At 33.6% G+C, this 15,689-nt stretch overlaps 1 protein-coding gene across 1 annotated transcript; it reads left to right on the forward strand.

Annotated features, from left to right (window-relative positions):
• Positions 1-719: 719 nt before the first annotated feature.
• Positions 720-12,623, forward strand: LOC113226101 (protein TEX261). The gene is made up of 5 exons (XM_026458620.1): positions 720-873; positions 5,818-5,897; positions 9,094-9,315; positions 10,830-10,941; positions 12,364-12,623. Exons 1-5 carry the CDS (start codon positions 804-806, stop codon positions 12,480-12,482), a joined length of 603 nt encoding a protein of 200 aa, XP_026314405.1. The 5' UTR covers positions 720-803; the 3' UTR covers positions 12,483-12,623.
• Positions 12,624-15,689: the final 3,066 nt, after the last annotated feature.

The following is a 15,689-nucleotide window of genomic DNA, read 5'->3' on the forward strand; positions in this document are numbered from 1 at the left end:
TGTCATGAAGGCAATTCATGCACAATATCGTATTACACTCTTTGATATCAACATACCGTAGGTAAATACAACAATAACAACAATGCACACATTCATAGCCCCGCACTAGAGAAACATTATGTAGTAGGCACCATAGACACACATATAGACAACCACAAAAATTAAACCCAAACCCACGATAGAAGTAAATGTGGCTCATACAAATATTTCTCCTGGCCCGACAATCGAGCCCGAAACCTCTGAGCGGCAGTTCAACATGGCACCCGTTCGGCCACAGAGGCAGATATGATATTGTGGTTCTTTTGTACAGTCAAAAATACACCAAGGCTTTGGACCGTTCTTGACATGTTCTTAACCCTGAATGCAAAATTCAAAATAATGTAATTCTCAGACCACAAAACCGCATACAACAACTCTTTTTTAATATATGATAACCCCACGGGTATTTCGAAACGGAGAGAAAGTACTTTATTTTGCTGGACACCCTGTATATTTCTGAATACAATTTTTAATTTCACCAATAATTAATAAGTTTCTAGAAGGCCCATGTTATTATTTAGAAATTGCAAACAGACAGACACGATTTATACAATATCATTTACATTTTAAATAAATTGTTCTACGAATCTGTAAGTCATCATTGCAATATATCAACAACAAAGTAGACTGTATAGACTATGGTTTTTTGCCGCTCCTAATAAAAAAACTGAACGAAAATTGTTCGTGATCTTGACATTTGACAACGCGTATAACCTAAAATTACGTGAAAAAATCAAAACAAAGTTGGAAAAACATAGAAAACAATGTTATTTTTATATTTGTTAAGCTTTTTATCCATGGTCGTACAGGCCATTTTCATTACACTAGCTATAGGTAAGTAAAACTAGTGAGAAATCTATTTTATGCGCTTTTTACAAATAACATAATTTCAGTTGCGTAAAAAAACTGTTAATTGGCCCTTGTATTATAGCAAGTAAATTACTTATTAAATTCTTGTACTGTTACATAACAGATAATTCATTTAAAAAAAGAAAAGAATAATGGCGAACTCCCATATAAAATTTTGTTGACATAATTTATATGCGTTTATGGAAAATACGTGAAAATATAGATTTTAAATTCCTGAACAAATTTCGTTTTGGGTTTACTATTCTGAGAAGTCGAAATAAACATTTGGAGTTAAAAGTTGGAGAATAAAACGAGGAGAAAGTTTTGGAGGATATATTTTACATAAATTGAATATAAAATATCGCTGTTATACTGGGAAAAACAATTATTTCACAAAATATCGACTTTGAAATAAATGCAATTAAAATTTCACTGTGTCAAAAATTGTTTTATTTTCACAAATGTCATCCCACGTTAATTTGTAACGGATGATTCTACATTTTATGTTTTACTGAAATTTTAAAATGTTTGCATTTTACAGCAATTTTGTCGCGTTATCCTAAATTAAGTAATTTTCTGTGTAAATTCCAGATAATTGGTTTTCGTAGTATAACGACGATATATTCAGTGTATTAATAATACATCAAGTATACAACCAGAAATAGAGACGAAATAAGGGCCATCCATCCCGGACAACTCATCAGGCAAATGGGCCTTGTATCAATTTTAAATATCAGCTCTCATTTGCGCTGAAATCACAAATTAGATTAATGAAGTACTACTACAGCGCTAGCAACTGACCTGTGTATCTGCCTCTGTATATTCCAAAAATATTCTGTATTTTATTGTTACAAAGATAGTATTTCTAACTATGGGGAGGCAGTTCCATTCGGGAAAAACAGCAAAACATCTAATTACAAAACAAATGGAATCACATTTCATTGGTAATTAAATATCAAATATGTAATTTTTCAATTTCCGTCCATTATAGCAAAGCTCAAGTTAAACTAGTCAACAATTGATGACACCTGTCAATTTCGAATTCGGGCTGGCCAATCGGAGCACAGTTGTCACCAAACTGATTTGGTATTTTTCAAACAATTTCAATGACATTTCATATCTAATTCTGGTTATGCACTCTATGTAATAATAATAATAAAGCCTCATTTACTCCCTTACTACATAGATGCATATTATATATAAATTGCCTAATTGAATAATTCTACATAAAATAATAATAGCATTAATAATGAAAAATTAATTGATTGAATAGAATTTTATGTTTAATAATAATTATAACACATTATTAGGGACCTCTCTTTGAGTAAAGGCCTCCTCCATTTTACTCCACAGTTTTCTGTCTTATGCCTTGCTCATCCACTCATTGCGTGTAATTTTATTTCAAAATAAATTATAGAAGCCTTAAACTGAGTAAATAGAAGCCGAATGGTGGCATGGGTTTATGACACAACGAAAGTTCAGAGGAAATTATTTTATATCATGGTATGGTCAAAAAGCATGAAGCATGAAGCCATGAAAAAACAAAAACTGAGTTCATATACTCGGATACAAATTTTTTTTTTTTTTTGTGAAACGTGCCATCTATCCCTGACGTCGGGAACTTTTTCCAGTCAGTTTTACCACTTTTTCACATGACAGATTTTGAGAAAGAATTATCTACTTTATTTTTTTTAATAAATTTATTGCAAACTGGTTGAATCAGTACATTTCATATTACGTGAACTAACTTAATGTGGACCTATATATACGCAGGTACAGAAAAGCTTTTTTTTAACAGCTACAGTATGCATACTATGATGACCATTTTGACAGATTACAAAAGTGAGGCCAAATCTCAATTAATTATTGGAGAAATTATAAACAAATGCGAGTCACATCTTTAAATTTTTAGATTTATAACTAGTATAGCAAGGGGTAGCTCATTAAAAAGTTTTAATAAAACGAAAATAAATATGTCGTATACAATTCGAAACTGCTGTGTTTTGCATTGAGCTTTGACGCGAGTTTGCCGGAGGTAGAAGCTGTGCTGGACAGCAATCCCATAAGTGATGATCATAATAGATTTATTTTAAAAAATTTCGAATTTTGTAAAACAAATGCCGCGTTGTGTCCTAGCATTATACACTCCATAAATTTTACTGCACGTCACTCTTGCCAACAATGTACAGCAATCAGCTCCTTCAACGTAGCTACGAATTAATACGAAACTTGATAAGCGGACAAACGTCAATACAGCCATCATAACACTAAGATACTTTAGATGTTGCTCAATGTTAAGAAACTAACAGAGATATCTGTCCGGTTCCTGTGGTCCTGCCTTAGAGGATGGAAAAAATAAAGGAAAGGAGCTGCCCTATCTACGGAATAAACGTCCATACCTAAACCAAAAATGTCCACCACAAATGGCAGATTTCTTTAGTGTTGCACCATAATCATCGATAAGTCAATATCTTCATGCTCGAATGTTATGTAATGTTATGTAGTATGATTAAAGTGCGTAATTAAAGTAGATCAATATTCATTGTCATATGGGAATATCCGGGATGACAGATATGAGATTTTGAATTTATTATTTTGCATTTATAAATGCACACATATTACGAAAAATAATATAAATCAGGAGATCTCTATGCATTTCCAATCTCAAGACTGATATTAGTTTTTTTTTAAAAGGTTTCCATATAGTTTAAGCTATTTTGTATTTATGTATTCATATAGAATTAATATCAGTGATTTTGATTTAGGTGAATCTAACACTTCCATTTAATTTTTGAAATAAATAAAATTACTTATATAATTGTAATAACATTATCGATAATCATAAAATCAGATATAATATTAATAATAGATAAGTTTATTTGCCTAAAACAAGGTATAACAGAAGATGTAGCAAGAGACAGTGTCAGCACATAAACTACCACAACAATAAAAATGTCACAACAAATGGTCACAAGTTACAAATTAGATTTGCCAACAATTATTAAAATCAAGATAAAATTTTACATCTTATTTCCTGTCATAAAAAATATTATTATTCAATCACTTACATAACTTCGTTATAAACAAACATGAGTCTAATAATTTAATCTTCAGTGGTATTTTATTATACATATTAACACACATTTTTAAATTACTTTCTCTGTAATTTTTAAGTTACGATTGAATGTAACGATGTTTGACCACCATGATATTCTATTGTTTTTGTAAAATTACTCCACTAGTTCTTTAAAGACCGGACAGTTGAAAAAAAATTGCTACGATCCGGCTGGATTCGAACCAACGTCTTCCAGTCAACCGTGACAGACTATGCCAACTAAGCCACGGAACGAACAAGCGGGCCTTACGAATTTTTCTAAGTGCTTGTTGCAGATCTTTGTTTTTAGTTTTTCACACTTTTTTACCGTAGCGCCATCTCTCAGAAATCTATTTCTTCACTCATAAAGTGAGGAAAATTAGTAAGTTCCGCTAGTTCGTTCCGGGGCTTAGTTGGCATAGCTTCTGACACGGTTTGCTGCAAGACGTACAGCAAATTGATATACAGCTAGTGCTGCTGTCTACACGCTCGATAAGTTTGAAAAAGAACATTACAAACAGGCATTGTATATGAGTTTTGTGGAGCTGCCCACACGTTGGTTACTGTCAGTTATCATTTACATTGAAACTATATGGATTACGTACAAGTTATTGCAGCTGCTGCTATTTATTATTGTTTATTATTACGTCAGTGCGTCTAATACATTTTATATAATGTTAGAGTTGTCAGTGGGGAAAAATCGGAAACGAGTGTATGGTTTTAAGGAACTGAGAATGCCTAGCAATGTGTCTTGTTTACTCAAAATTAAATATAAAATTACCAATAAATGCGACGATGGAATTGCAATAACATGTAATCCAGTTACATTCAAAGTTCTATTAACATTTGACTCTTCAAAATGGAGCGAACAAACGAAGGTGATAGTTTGATCCAATGTTCATGTACGGCAATCCTATAATTTCCAACTATTATTTCTTTTTTTTTGTAGGTAAATTTAAAAAAATAAAAATAATATTAATGAAATAATAAAAACTTCGTAGTGAATTGTTTTAATAACAGAATATCGATAATATACTGTATATACTGCTTACAAGAACAACACTATCACTAACAATCATCAAGTAACTAACAGGCAATCTAAAGTACCCAAAGCAAAATTCCGCAAGATTAATGAATAAACTACCTACTTAAATGAATCTAATTACATGAGATATTTGGGTTATTGTATGATTTATAGACAAAAAAAACACGTGTCGGTGTAATGTAACATTCCTTCGATTTCCGCTTTTTCTACTGCCGCACCCCTTAATGCCACAGCGACGCATTTTAATCAATACTTAATTGTTCTCATTGTCAATATTTTTGTCCATTTCATAACAATTCATGCGAATACTTCACTAAAACATTTGGCCAGACATTGGTTTTGACATTTGATGTACTTCTCATTGAAAACCGGAAACAGTTATCAAAGGGTACTCCAAAAATGGTAAAATGAGGACAGTTGGCATTTAAGATGACGTTACCATTCTCGATTCCCGTGTTTGACGTAAATCAATGTAGTGCATCTCTTTTGGCTTACGACGGCACGTAGTACTTAAACGAAGACAATAAAATGTTTGTTTTCAACGTCTAAATGCATATACATATATAACGTTTAAGTTATATATGTCAATATATAACATGTTCTTTGGTTTCCATAGTCTAAGGGTCCTGCAGTCATTTGAGTTTCTTTTAAATCTGATTTTATTCAAACTTGCTAAATAATTCTCTTAACAATGATTTCGCCATTGTTCTTTACGTATAGAATGTCGCTTTGTATCTGAATTGATATGATATAATCTATTGCTTTTATTAATTTGTAAATGCCTTTACAGCGGCCGGGTTATATTATTTAGCAGAATTAGTAGAAGAATATACTGTTATAGCGAAGTCTATCATTTCTTGGACAGTTATAGTAAGTAAATTTTAAAAATATATATTATTTTGACAACCTTGATGGTCCGATGATTTACACTACTGGATGAGCAAGACGCGGGTTCGATTCCCGGTAGAGTCAATTTGAGAAATAAACTTTTAATTTCAAGTTTATTCAATATCACAATGCTAGGTATGGTATTTTTGTTAAATTAGTCCACTAGTTTGTTATAATTGTTACGCCTCTTATATAGGCAATCAAACCAACCCTTTCTCTAAACTAAATCAGTGTTACCATGTTACAATTATTGTAGTTACTATTATCGTTTCGTACTTTGTCTTTTTTGAAGACGGAGTAAAATGACAGTTCTTTGCGTAAAAGTGTTGCCCGCTTGCGAACAGCTATTGTCAGTTCAAATCCATTTTCAACAAAAAGTAAACCAACCTGTTTGGTTAAAATTCTATACCAATCACTCAATAAATCGAATAAATAGCACTTTCACGTATATTTCGAAGATTTCGACTTGATATCTCATCACTTTTTCCAACAATATTCATTTGAATAGCACCGTAAAATCGTTTTTGAAAAATGGTAGATCAAAAGTGAGGTTATTTTTCATCTATACTTCTATGACTTGTCTATGGTTGCATAGCGCTGTACGAAAAAAAACATTCGGTCAGTCTAATGAAAAATCCCAAACAGACATAAGACTGCAGTACTAATTAATCTGTTTTAGTTTTTTCTAATTTCTATTAATAATAAATTGAACTTAATAAAAATTCATTCAATAAAATAATTTGTAAAACTTAATATAGCGTAAATATAGCGTAATAAGGTATTTAATTAATAACTATTGTAACTATAGTGAAAAAATAGGGTGGTTTGCATCAATATTAGACATAACTGGTTGAAGACTGTACCACCTCAGTCAACCGTGACCATGGGACCTATAAAGGGCCCGAAATGTCGGTTTGTTTGAAAAAACAAATATACGCGATTTAAATCCGGAAAAATAGTTTCATTTCAGAATCAGAATCAGAATCGTTTATTGTTTGAACTGGTAAAGATGATGTTACATTTAATTTGAGTACAACAGTTCATACCCCTGTCGGGTGTACAATGTTATATTTATATATGATATGGTTACAATTAGTCAATAAAATAAAAATAAATTAAAATTAAAGTACAATTATTCAAATGTCAACAACTTAAACACTATAGGGTAAAATAATTCTATATATTACATAATTATGTTAGTCATAACGTACAATATGTGTAACAATCGCGAAAACCTAAGAACTCGATATTCGGTCATTCAATTAAAGTTTTTGTAATCGATTGGTAAATCAAAAATTTCAATCGCAATCGAACGAGTATCTAAGTGTAAATATTTTAAGGACGATTTAAAATAAAGATTTCGGAAATTATAAATATATGCTTTTATAGGTTATGTATTTTTACTGTTCATGTAAGAAAATCCGTTAGTATGACTCAATTAAACAAATCGATTAATTCAATTAATTAATCGATTTTTAATTTTGCATTACAATTGGCCATCACTGAACTGTCTATGGTCAGGTCAGTGACTTGATTGTTTACTTTTTCTTTAAAATGGATTGAAACGAAGTATAGTGATTGCAGTCGATAAATATTCTATCGACTATCGACGGAATATTGGCCACGCTCAGGGAATAAATAGCCGTACTTGTTTCATTTTAATCATCCTTGACCCATTATTCATTCAGTTACTGAGCACAAGTTCATTTGAATTGTCAATTTTTGTAAATTCATCAGTATTTAGAACTATCTTTAAGAAGAATACAAAGAGGAAACATTTTAAAGGTTTTCTTTTTAATTCTATACAGATTATCAAATCCAGCGTTTCTTGTTAAAGTAGAATAAAAATTTATCTCGATACGAGTAGGCCAACTGTCAAAATAAGAACAAAGAAGGCAATAACGCAATTAACAATCATTAGAACGTCGTAACCTTCACAATTCAGTCATTATTAGCAAAATTTTATCTTTCACAATCTATCGATATATCTACCGACAATAACTACATAACTATTCAATATTTTATGAAAACTGGCATCCCTAAAAATGTCATTTTACTCGGTCATAATCAGACTATAGTTACCATTGACTTACAAATAAATGGACGACGGGTCTAATACAAAAACCACGAAAAAAATGTCCCAAGTCAACCTATTTAAACGTAAAGGAATATGAAAAAGCTAAAACGTTGAATTTAAATTGTAATGTCATCGCAGTATCGCGCTGTCAGTCGAACGAATGAAGACTAAAGCGGAGTTTGACGCTCTGTATACGATTTTAACGCCTTACAAGTTCGGACACTTTTTAGCGCGGACCCGACGTCCATATAATTGTAAGACAATTGATAGTTACATAAAATTCATCGATTGATATTATACTTAACGCAAACTAGGACGATCCCTGTGACACTTCATTTGACGTTTGTCACAGGGATGAGGCAAAGTCCATAGATTTTTAGTGTACTAGATTTTTGAAGCAAAGGTTCTCTCTTATAATTTTATTTTTCTGATGTATTCGGAACAATGTAAAGATATGTGAACTGTTTTGTATTGTATTGAAGGCATAACACACAACTTTAATTCTGCCGCCTTTATTTGAGAGGGCGCATGTGACTTTTTAAATTTGTTACTTATAATGCCATGATCAGTAAAAAAGGCCGAACTGTCAATATTATTAGGTCGATACCTAGGTGGATAAGGTATGAAATTAGTGCAAGAGATAAGTAGATATTTTTTAATTTCATTACCTGCTTTAAACGTTTTCTCGGGTCTGAGTTTTTGTCACAAGCGCCCTTTCAACTACCGGCGGTAGGTTTCAAATGCAATTTCAATTGATATTTTAGTAGATTTTCTAAAAACATTTATCATATCATCAATTTATGGATTTCAAAAAAAGTAATAATTCTAACATGTTAATTCATTGCCTATTATTAAAATTCATACTTTTGTTATGTTTTTTCTCTTTAGTTATAAGATTAGGTAAATTATTCATGAATACAAACAAAAACAACCTTTTGGCATTCAAAAAGAAAAACAAATCAGCATTTGTGACTTACGGATTTTTGTTGTGACGCTCCTGAACTATATTGAATAAAAAATATTGATACTATATTCATCATCATATCAGCCGATCGGACGACACATGCATCGAGACACTATATTGTTATGTTTTATTCACAGGCAACATCTTTAATCCACGTAGGTCTTATAATCTTTGACGATCTGCCCCTCCATCTCAACGTCCTGGGACTCGTCCAGCAATGCCTCCACGGCGTCATGCTAAGAGAATTTCCCGTAGTACGGGTCGCAAGCATGACATTCGTAACGGCATGCCTCAACTTGATATTGCATCATTATTGCGCATTCAAATATTTTGGACAAGTATATTATAGTTTTAGCGAGGTACGTACCCATAGCCACAGTTTCTACCTACACATGGAAAATAAAATGGTAACTTTATCATTATTCAGCAGCAGTAGAGCAAGGAGCTCAAAAATTAATTAAAACCTAATTCTCCTAACGATACGAAACATATCTGGATTTCTTTTAAAAGTTAAGTCAAAATGGACAAAAAGGTCATATAAGATGGCGGATGCCTCAAAATGGCGGATTCTTAGCTGCAGTACAGCTCCCTGTGAAAAAATTCGTCCAGTGGAGTACATAGCAAGCATCAAGCAATCCTCATAACGAACCGTGCCAGACTCTATGCCACGGAGTTAACGAACCTCACGAATTTTTTCCATGTGCTTGTTGCAGATTTTTGTTTTGTTTTTTAACGACTTTTTTGCCGCTTTTTTCCCATCTGTGAGAAATCTATGAAAGTTTTTGTATTAAATGTAATTTCAAGGGACGGGACGAACAAGTCGTGCGCCTGGTGGCAAGTGACACGTCCGTTCGCAAGGATTTGAGAGACGCTGCCACTGCCCCGGTCACCTTAGAAACATAAATAATAATAATTTAAAAAAAATGTTTTATTCGTTCATTTTAAAGGGCATATTACAGGGGCGGATGTTTACATTTAGGCTAGTTAGGGCCTGTGTTAGGAAACATCGCTCTTCTATAGTATTAATAGTAATATTACTCTTATAATATTTTAAGATGATGAAACAGACTACCTTAATATGTACTATAACTGGTGTTACAACTAATACAAATTTCACTAATTACAGTCATTTTTGAGGATTCGCTCTGGGCCTTTTGGAGGGAAAAATGTCGTTTTTATTTTGACTTTCAATTATTTTGTGAAATCTAGTTTAAAGTGGAATAGGATAGTGCTATTGTGCCTTAATCGAAGATTAAAACGCGAAATTATACGAATCTCAAACTAAAATACCCGTATCGGCCCGTTCTAAGGAATCCCGAGCCAATCCAAGCACGCCGCCTCAAATTGCCTATCCTCTTTGTGGCGGCCAAATTTACAGAAACATAATTAAACGAAAACATGGCTCACAGGACTTGTATCCAAGCCAAAATTGTTAATAAAAAAACGTATTTTTTTTACTTTTTAGACTAAAAATAGATTAATCTAATTGTTAGTGTGTGTGAGTGCATATCTTTGAATATTGAATAACAAATGAATGCGGCACTGGGGAGCGCACCGTGACTTTCTACGATATGCGACGTCGTGGCACGTTGCGATGTCGTGTCGTGAATTTTTACGTTGCACGTCGTAGATTTCTACGATACGACGCGTCGTGACGTCGCATGTGTAAGAGCCCTAAGAGTGCTGGTGAAATTACAGGCACATGGGTCTTGTCAACTTATGCCTCAGGGTGACTGGCGCGGTGGCAGTGCAGATAATATTTGTGATTTAAAGCACAGAGTCTCACTGAAATTGTTATAGACGGGTGTGTCCTATCAAAATACCGCTTTCCATTTCGTTCCGCAAAATCGTAAATTGAACGTAAATATTTCAGGTTCTAGCGTACTTCACAATCTGCCTATGGGTGGTACCATTTGCATTATTCGTTTCACTGTCAGCAAATGACTACGTACTGCCCACCACCGGTGAACGGCAACCATTAATAGGTAAGTTATTTATTTAGATTTTTTTTAAATCATCATAGATAAATAAGTATCATGGATCAACACCTTGAGACGACTGTTACACTGAGACAGCGCAGCCGGGTTTTAGTACCTATTGGTACACCAGATGTCGTTACCAGCACTGGATGTTACGTAATGCGTTTAACTATCACAACCACGGACTTGTATATTAAACTGGACCGCGCACTAAGTTAACAAAACGAGCCGAGTGCGAGGCTTCAAAGTAGTAATGCGTCTCTTTCTAATACGGTGTTCATTCATTTTTCAGCCATATTGTTTTTTAATTTTTACGGAAAATGTGGTCGCTTATGGCTGACCAAAACTACTAATAATATTTCATAATATAAATTAGTATACTTATTTGATATGCTACTTCATAATAGAAGGTATCGTTCTGTCTTTTGATTGTTTCTCACAATATTCCAAAGACGGTTCTTTTGAAGTGTAGAGAATCAAGTTTTACGTTCAGTAATGATATAATATTAAATTTCACATATTTTGAGTTACAGCACTATTGCAATGGCAGTGCGATATCATTACTGAACGTAAAATTTGATTTCTCTATGCGTCAAAAAAACCGTCGTTAGAATATTGTAAGAAACAATCAAAAGATATCTACTTAACTCAAAATGAGACACACTATGTGAGCTACTTTTAATAATAATAATAACGCACACACTCAACATAGCCCCGCACTAGGGAAACCCTGAGTCGCGAGTGCCATGGACACACACATAGACAACCACAAATTACACCCAAACTCACGAGAGGTATAAGGCTATACAAATATTTCTCCCGGCCCGGGAATCGAACCTGGGACCTCTGCGTGGCAGTCCAGCATGGTAACCGTTCGGCCACGGAGACAGTTTAAAATTTCTATGTTTATTCTGGCCAAAATAATCCTTATTCAAAAACACGAAATTGTTTTATCCATTTTATTTTTAAATATATATTTGAGAAATTGTTTAAGTATCTATAATATACTATAGCATATCAATTTTAATTATTTTTTTGCGGGAAGTGAGTAATTCATCGATTCTGAGAAAGTCCTCTTTTTGAGTTAATGCATTATTGTATTAACAGTGCGACGATATGTAATTTCTCGAACTTTCTTTTTTCTTTTTTCGAGGTCGCCTTTTTTTGTTAAAAAAGTTACAATTCAAGTTCTTAGGTTTTCGCGATTATTACACATAGGAAATGAAACTATTTTTTCCGTGAACCATGGGACCTGTAAAGGGCCCGAAACGTCGGTTTGTTTGAAACGTTCACGGTCAACCGTGACCATGAGACCTGTAAAGAGCCCGAAACATCGGTTTCTTTGAAAAAACAAATATACGCGATTTAAGTCCGGAAAAATAGTTTCATTTCCTAAAGTTACAATTATTATTATTCTTTACGTTCCAGGTGACAACAACGTACTAACGGACTACCTTTCCCGAAAATCAAAGCGATACAGCCTTCTTTCTTTCTTCAGCTTCGCCAAAGAGTCTATATTACCGCAACGCAACAAGAAAGCTTTTTGAAAGGTTTAGTGTTAAGTTAGGCAATTAAATATATTCATTTCATTAACTCCATGGTAGTGGTGCACGATTTTTTGCTTTGAATCGATTTTTGAAAACTATTCTGCCAAATCATTACTGTGACAAATGCGCTCTGATTGGCCAGCCCGAATTCGAAACAATTGACGGGTGTCGTCAATTGTTTCACTTCAAACCGACCAGTTTAACTTGAGCTTTGCAATAATGGACGACAATTGCAAAATTACATATTTAATATTTAATTACCGACGAAATGTGATTCCGTTTGGAATGGAACAGATGCCATAGTTAGGGCTATTATCTTTATTACAATAAATACAGAATATTTTGGAATATACGGAGATAAACACACAGGTCAGTTGGCGCTGTACTATTTCAGCTTTCTAATTTGTGATTTCAGTGCAAACGAGAGTTGATATTTAAAAGTGATATAAGGCTCATTTGCCTGATAAGTTGCCAGGGATGGATGGCCCTTATTGCGTCTCTATTTCTGGTTATATACTAGATGTAGTGGATCATATGCCCTTGAATCGATCCATTGATCGGATCATAAAATCCTCTTGAATCAGCCTCATAAAATTCATTTCAAAATTAATTTTTATAAAAAAAATATTAAACGCCTTTTTGGCTTCCGTCGCGTCGGTTACGACTTCAATTTAGAGTTTTTTTTATGATACGAAGTGATGGGAAGAACAAGTCGTGGGTCTGGTAAGTGACACGCCTGTTCATAACAGTTGCAGTGCGAATAAAAGCTTTAAATCAAACAAAATAAATAAAAAAAAACGTACATGACAGTTATGTCGCGGTGTATACGGGATAACTTCAACTAGATTTTTCTAACGATATTCCGTAACAAATTGTTTGTAAAAAGTGCCTACCAAATTAGTCAATTGTTGTTATGTGAAACGATATTTTAAAAAAAACTATTTCATTGATAATGGAAATGAATAGACAAGTCATTCGACACCTTATTCAATTCATTTTGTTTAATATTTGTTCTTAAAGTATTGTCTCTAAATCGATTCACTCTTCGTTACAAATTATCTCGATAAGATATTTAAATCGATTTTATTAACCCATTTTACAACACTACACTTCTAGAAACTTCGAATCTCAAACGTCACTATGTGAAGTGAACTAACTTTTGTATAAGGTTTTTTTCAAGTTTAAGTTGAGAAAAAATCTATTTTGACTGTTTCCCAAAAATTGCTCTTTATAATTTTGTCACTTTATGAAGGCCGCCATATCTCTCGGAAATGAACTTGAACAGAAAACTATTTCCGACATTTCATTAAAAAAAATAAAAATATTTTTGTCACAGTACAATTTATAAGTAAAAGTATATCCCTGACCAAGTTTAAACTTAAGCTGGTGGATCGTATTCATGTCATAACTAAATAATTTTAAAGTTGAATAATGAAAACTTAATTATCATTACGATTCGAAACATGCCTGGATTACTTTTAAATGTTAAACCAAGATGGAGAAAAAGATCATATAAAAAATGGCGGGTGCCTCAAGATGGCGGAAGCCATAAGATGGCGGATGCCTCAAAATATAGCTGTTTAGCAATTTAGTAGCTATAGAGCTTTCTGTGAAAGAGTTCGTCGAGAGAAGTACTACCACCTTACCTATTTCTGCCGTCTAGCAGTAGTGTGAGCATTACTGTGTTCCGGTATTGAAGGGGAAGGGTGCTGGTGAAATTACAGGCACATGGGACTTGTCAACTTATGTCTCAGGGTGACGGGCACTGTGGCAGTGCCCCTCAGATCTGTGCGATTTAAAGCTCTGAGTGGCACTGCAACTGTTATGGACAGGCGTGTAGCTTACCATCAGGCGCACGACTTGTCCGTCCTGTCACTTGATATTATTAAAAAAGCCCGGATGCCTCAAAATAGCAGATTCTTAGTCTACTGCTAAGTAGAGCTCCTTGTGAAAGAGTTCGTCCTGGGAAGTACTGCGACCTTACCTATTTCTACCGTCAAGCTGTAATGTGAGCATTACTGCGTTTCGGTAAGGGTAAGGGCGCTGGTGAAATTAGAGGCACATGAGTCTTGTCAACTTATGGCTCAGGGTGACGGGCGCAGTGGCAGTGGCAACTGTTATGACAGTGTTCGTTCAATCACTTGGTATAAAAAAAAATTAGTTGAAATTTTTAACCTTTTCGTTTCAACTTTTACATTGAAAGTAGTTAGTATAAATATAAATTAATAAATAAATTTCCTTTAAATTAAATTGTAAATATTTGTATCTATAACATTTCACGTGACGCGGGTTCCCCTCGTACAAACCAAGAGTATTGATTGACACTATTGATGGTGTCTGTGGTTCAGCAGTTTCTAGATTCAGTTCCCGGTTGTACCGTGTTAGGAAATAAACATTTCTGACTTGGTTTCGGCGCTCTGGGTATTGCACTAGAGTTATCAACAACCGTATAACCCGGGATTGATACTCCAAGGATAAGTACTTAAACCCCTACATTGCGTTTACAATTCGTCGCCTTGGATGAACTAAAAAATTGAAACATTTTACATTAAAATGCAGTCCTATTAAAAAAAAACGAGATCTTTCTAATGAACAAGGTCTTATAAAGATCTTAGGTGAAATGTCACTAGTTTTCCCAGTTATACCATTGGATAATAAATAATGGTATAAATAGTACTTACCTGTCCCATTTATACCTGTTATGGTATAGGTGGTCCTAGTTTATCCCAGTTATACCATTGGATAAAAAATAATGGTGTAAATGGTACTTACCTGTCCCATTTATACCTGTTATGGTATAGGTGGCACTAGTTATCCCAGTTATACCATTGGATAATAAATATGGTATAAATGGTACATACCTGTCTCATTTATACCTGTTATGGTATAGGTGGGACTAGTTTATCCCATATTGTATAATAAATAATGGTATAAATGGTACTTACCTGCGCCGCTTATACTTTTAATGGTATAAGCGGGACAGGCAGAGTTTATGCCATTGAAACTATTTTTAATAAATAGGTACAGCGAGTTCAACACCTCTTTGTGACCTGCGATTATTTAGCACTTTTAACATATTGTACGGGAACCGCGCCGCTGCGCGTTATGTGTGTGGAATTTTAAATTTCTTAGCTGATAAATTCTACCTAGTCAATTAAAGACAAAATAACGTAAAAAAAATCAATTATACATTCGATTTTGTTAACT

Source organism: Hyposmocoma kahamanoa, unplaced genomic scaffold (genome assembly GCF_003589595.1).
Source record: "Hyposmocoma kahamanoa isolate Upper Pololo Valley unplaced genomic scaffold, ASM358959v1 181, whole genome shotgun sequence".
Lineage (NCBI taxonomy): Eukaryota > Metazoa > Arthropoda > Insecta > Lepidoptera > Cosmopterigidae > Hyposmocoma > Hyposmocoma kahamanoa.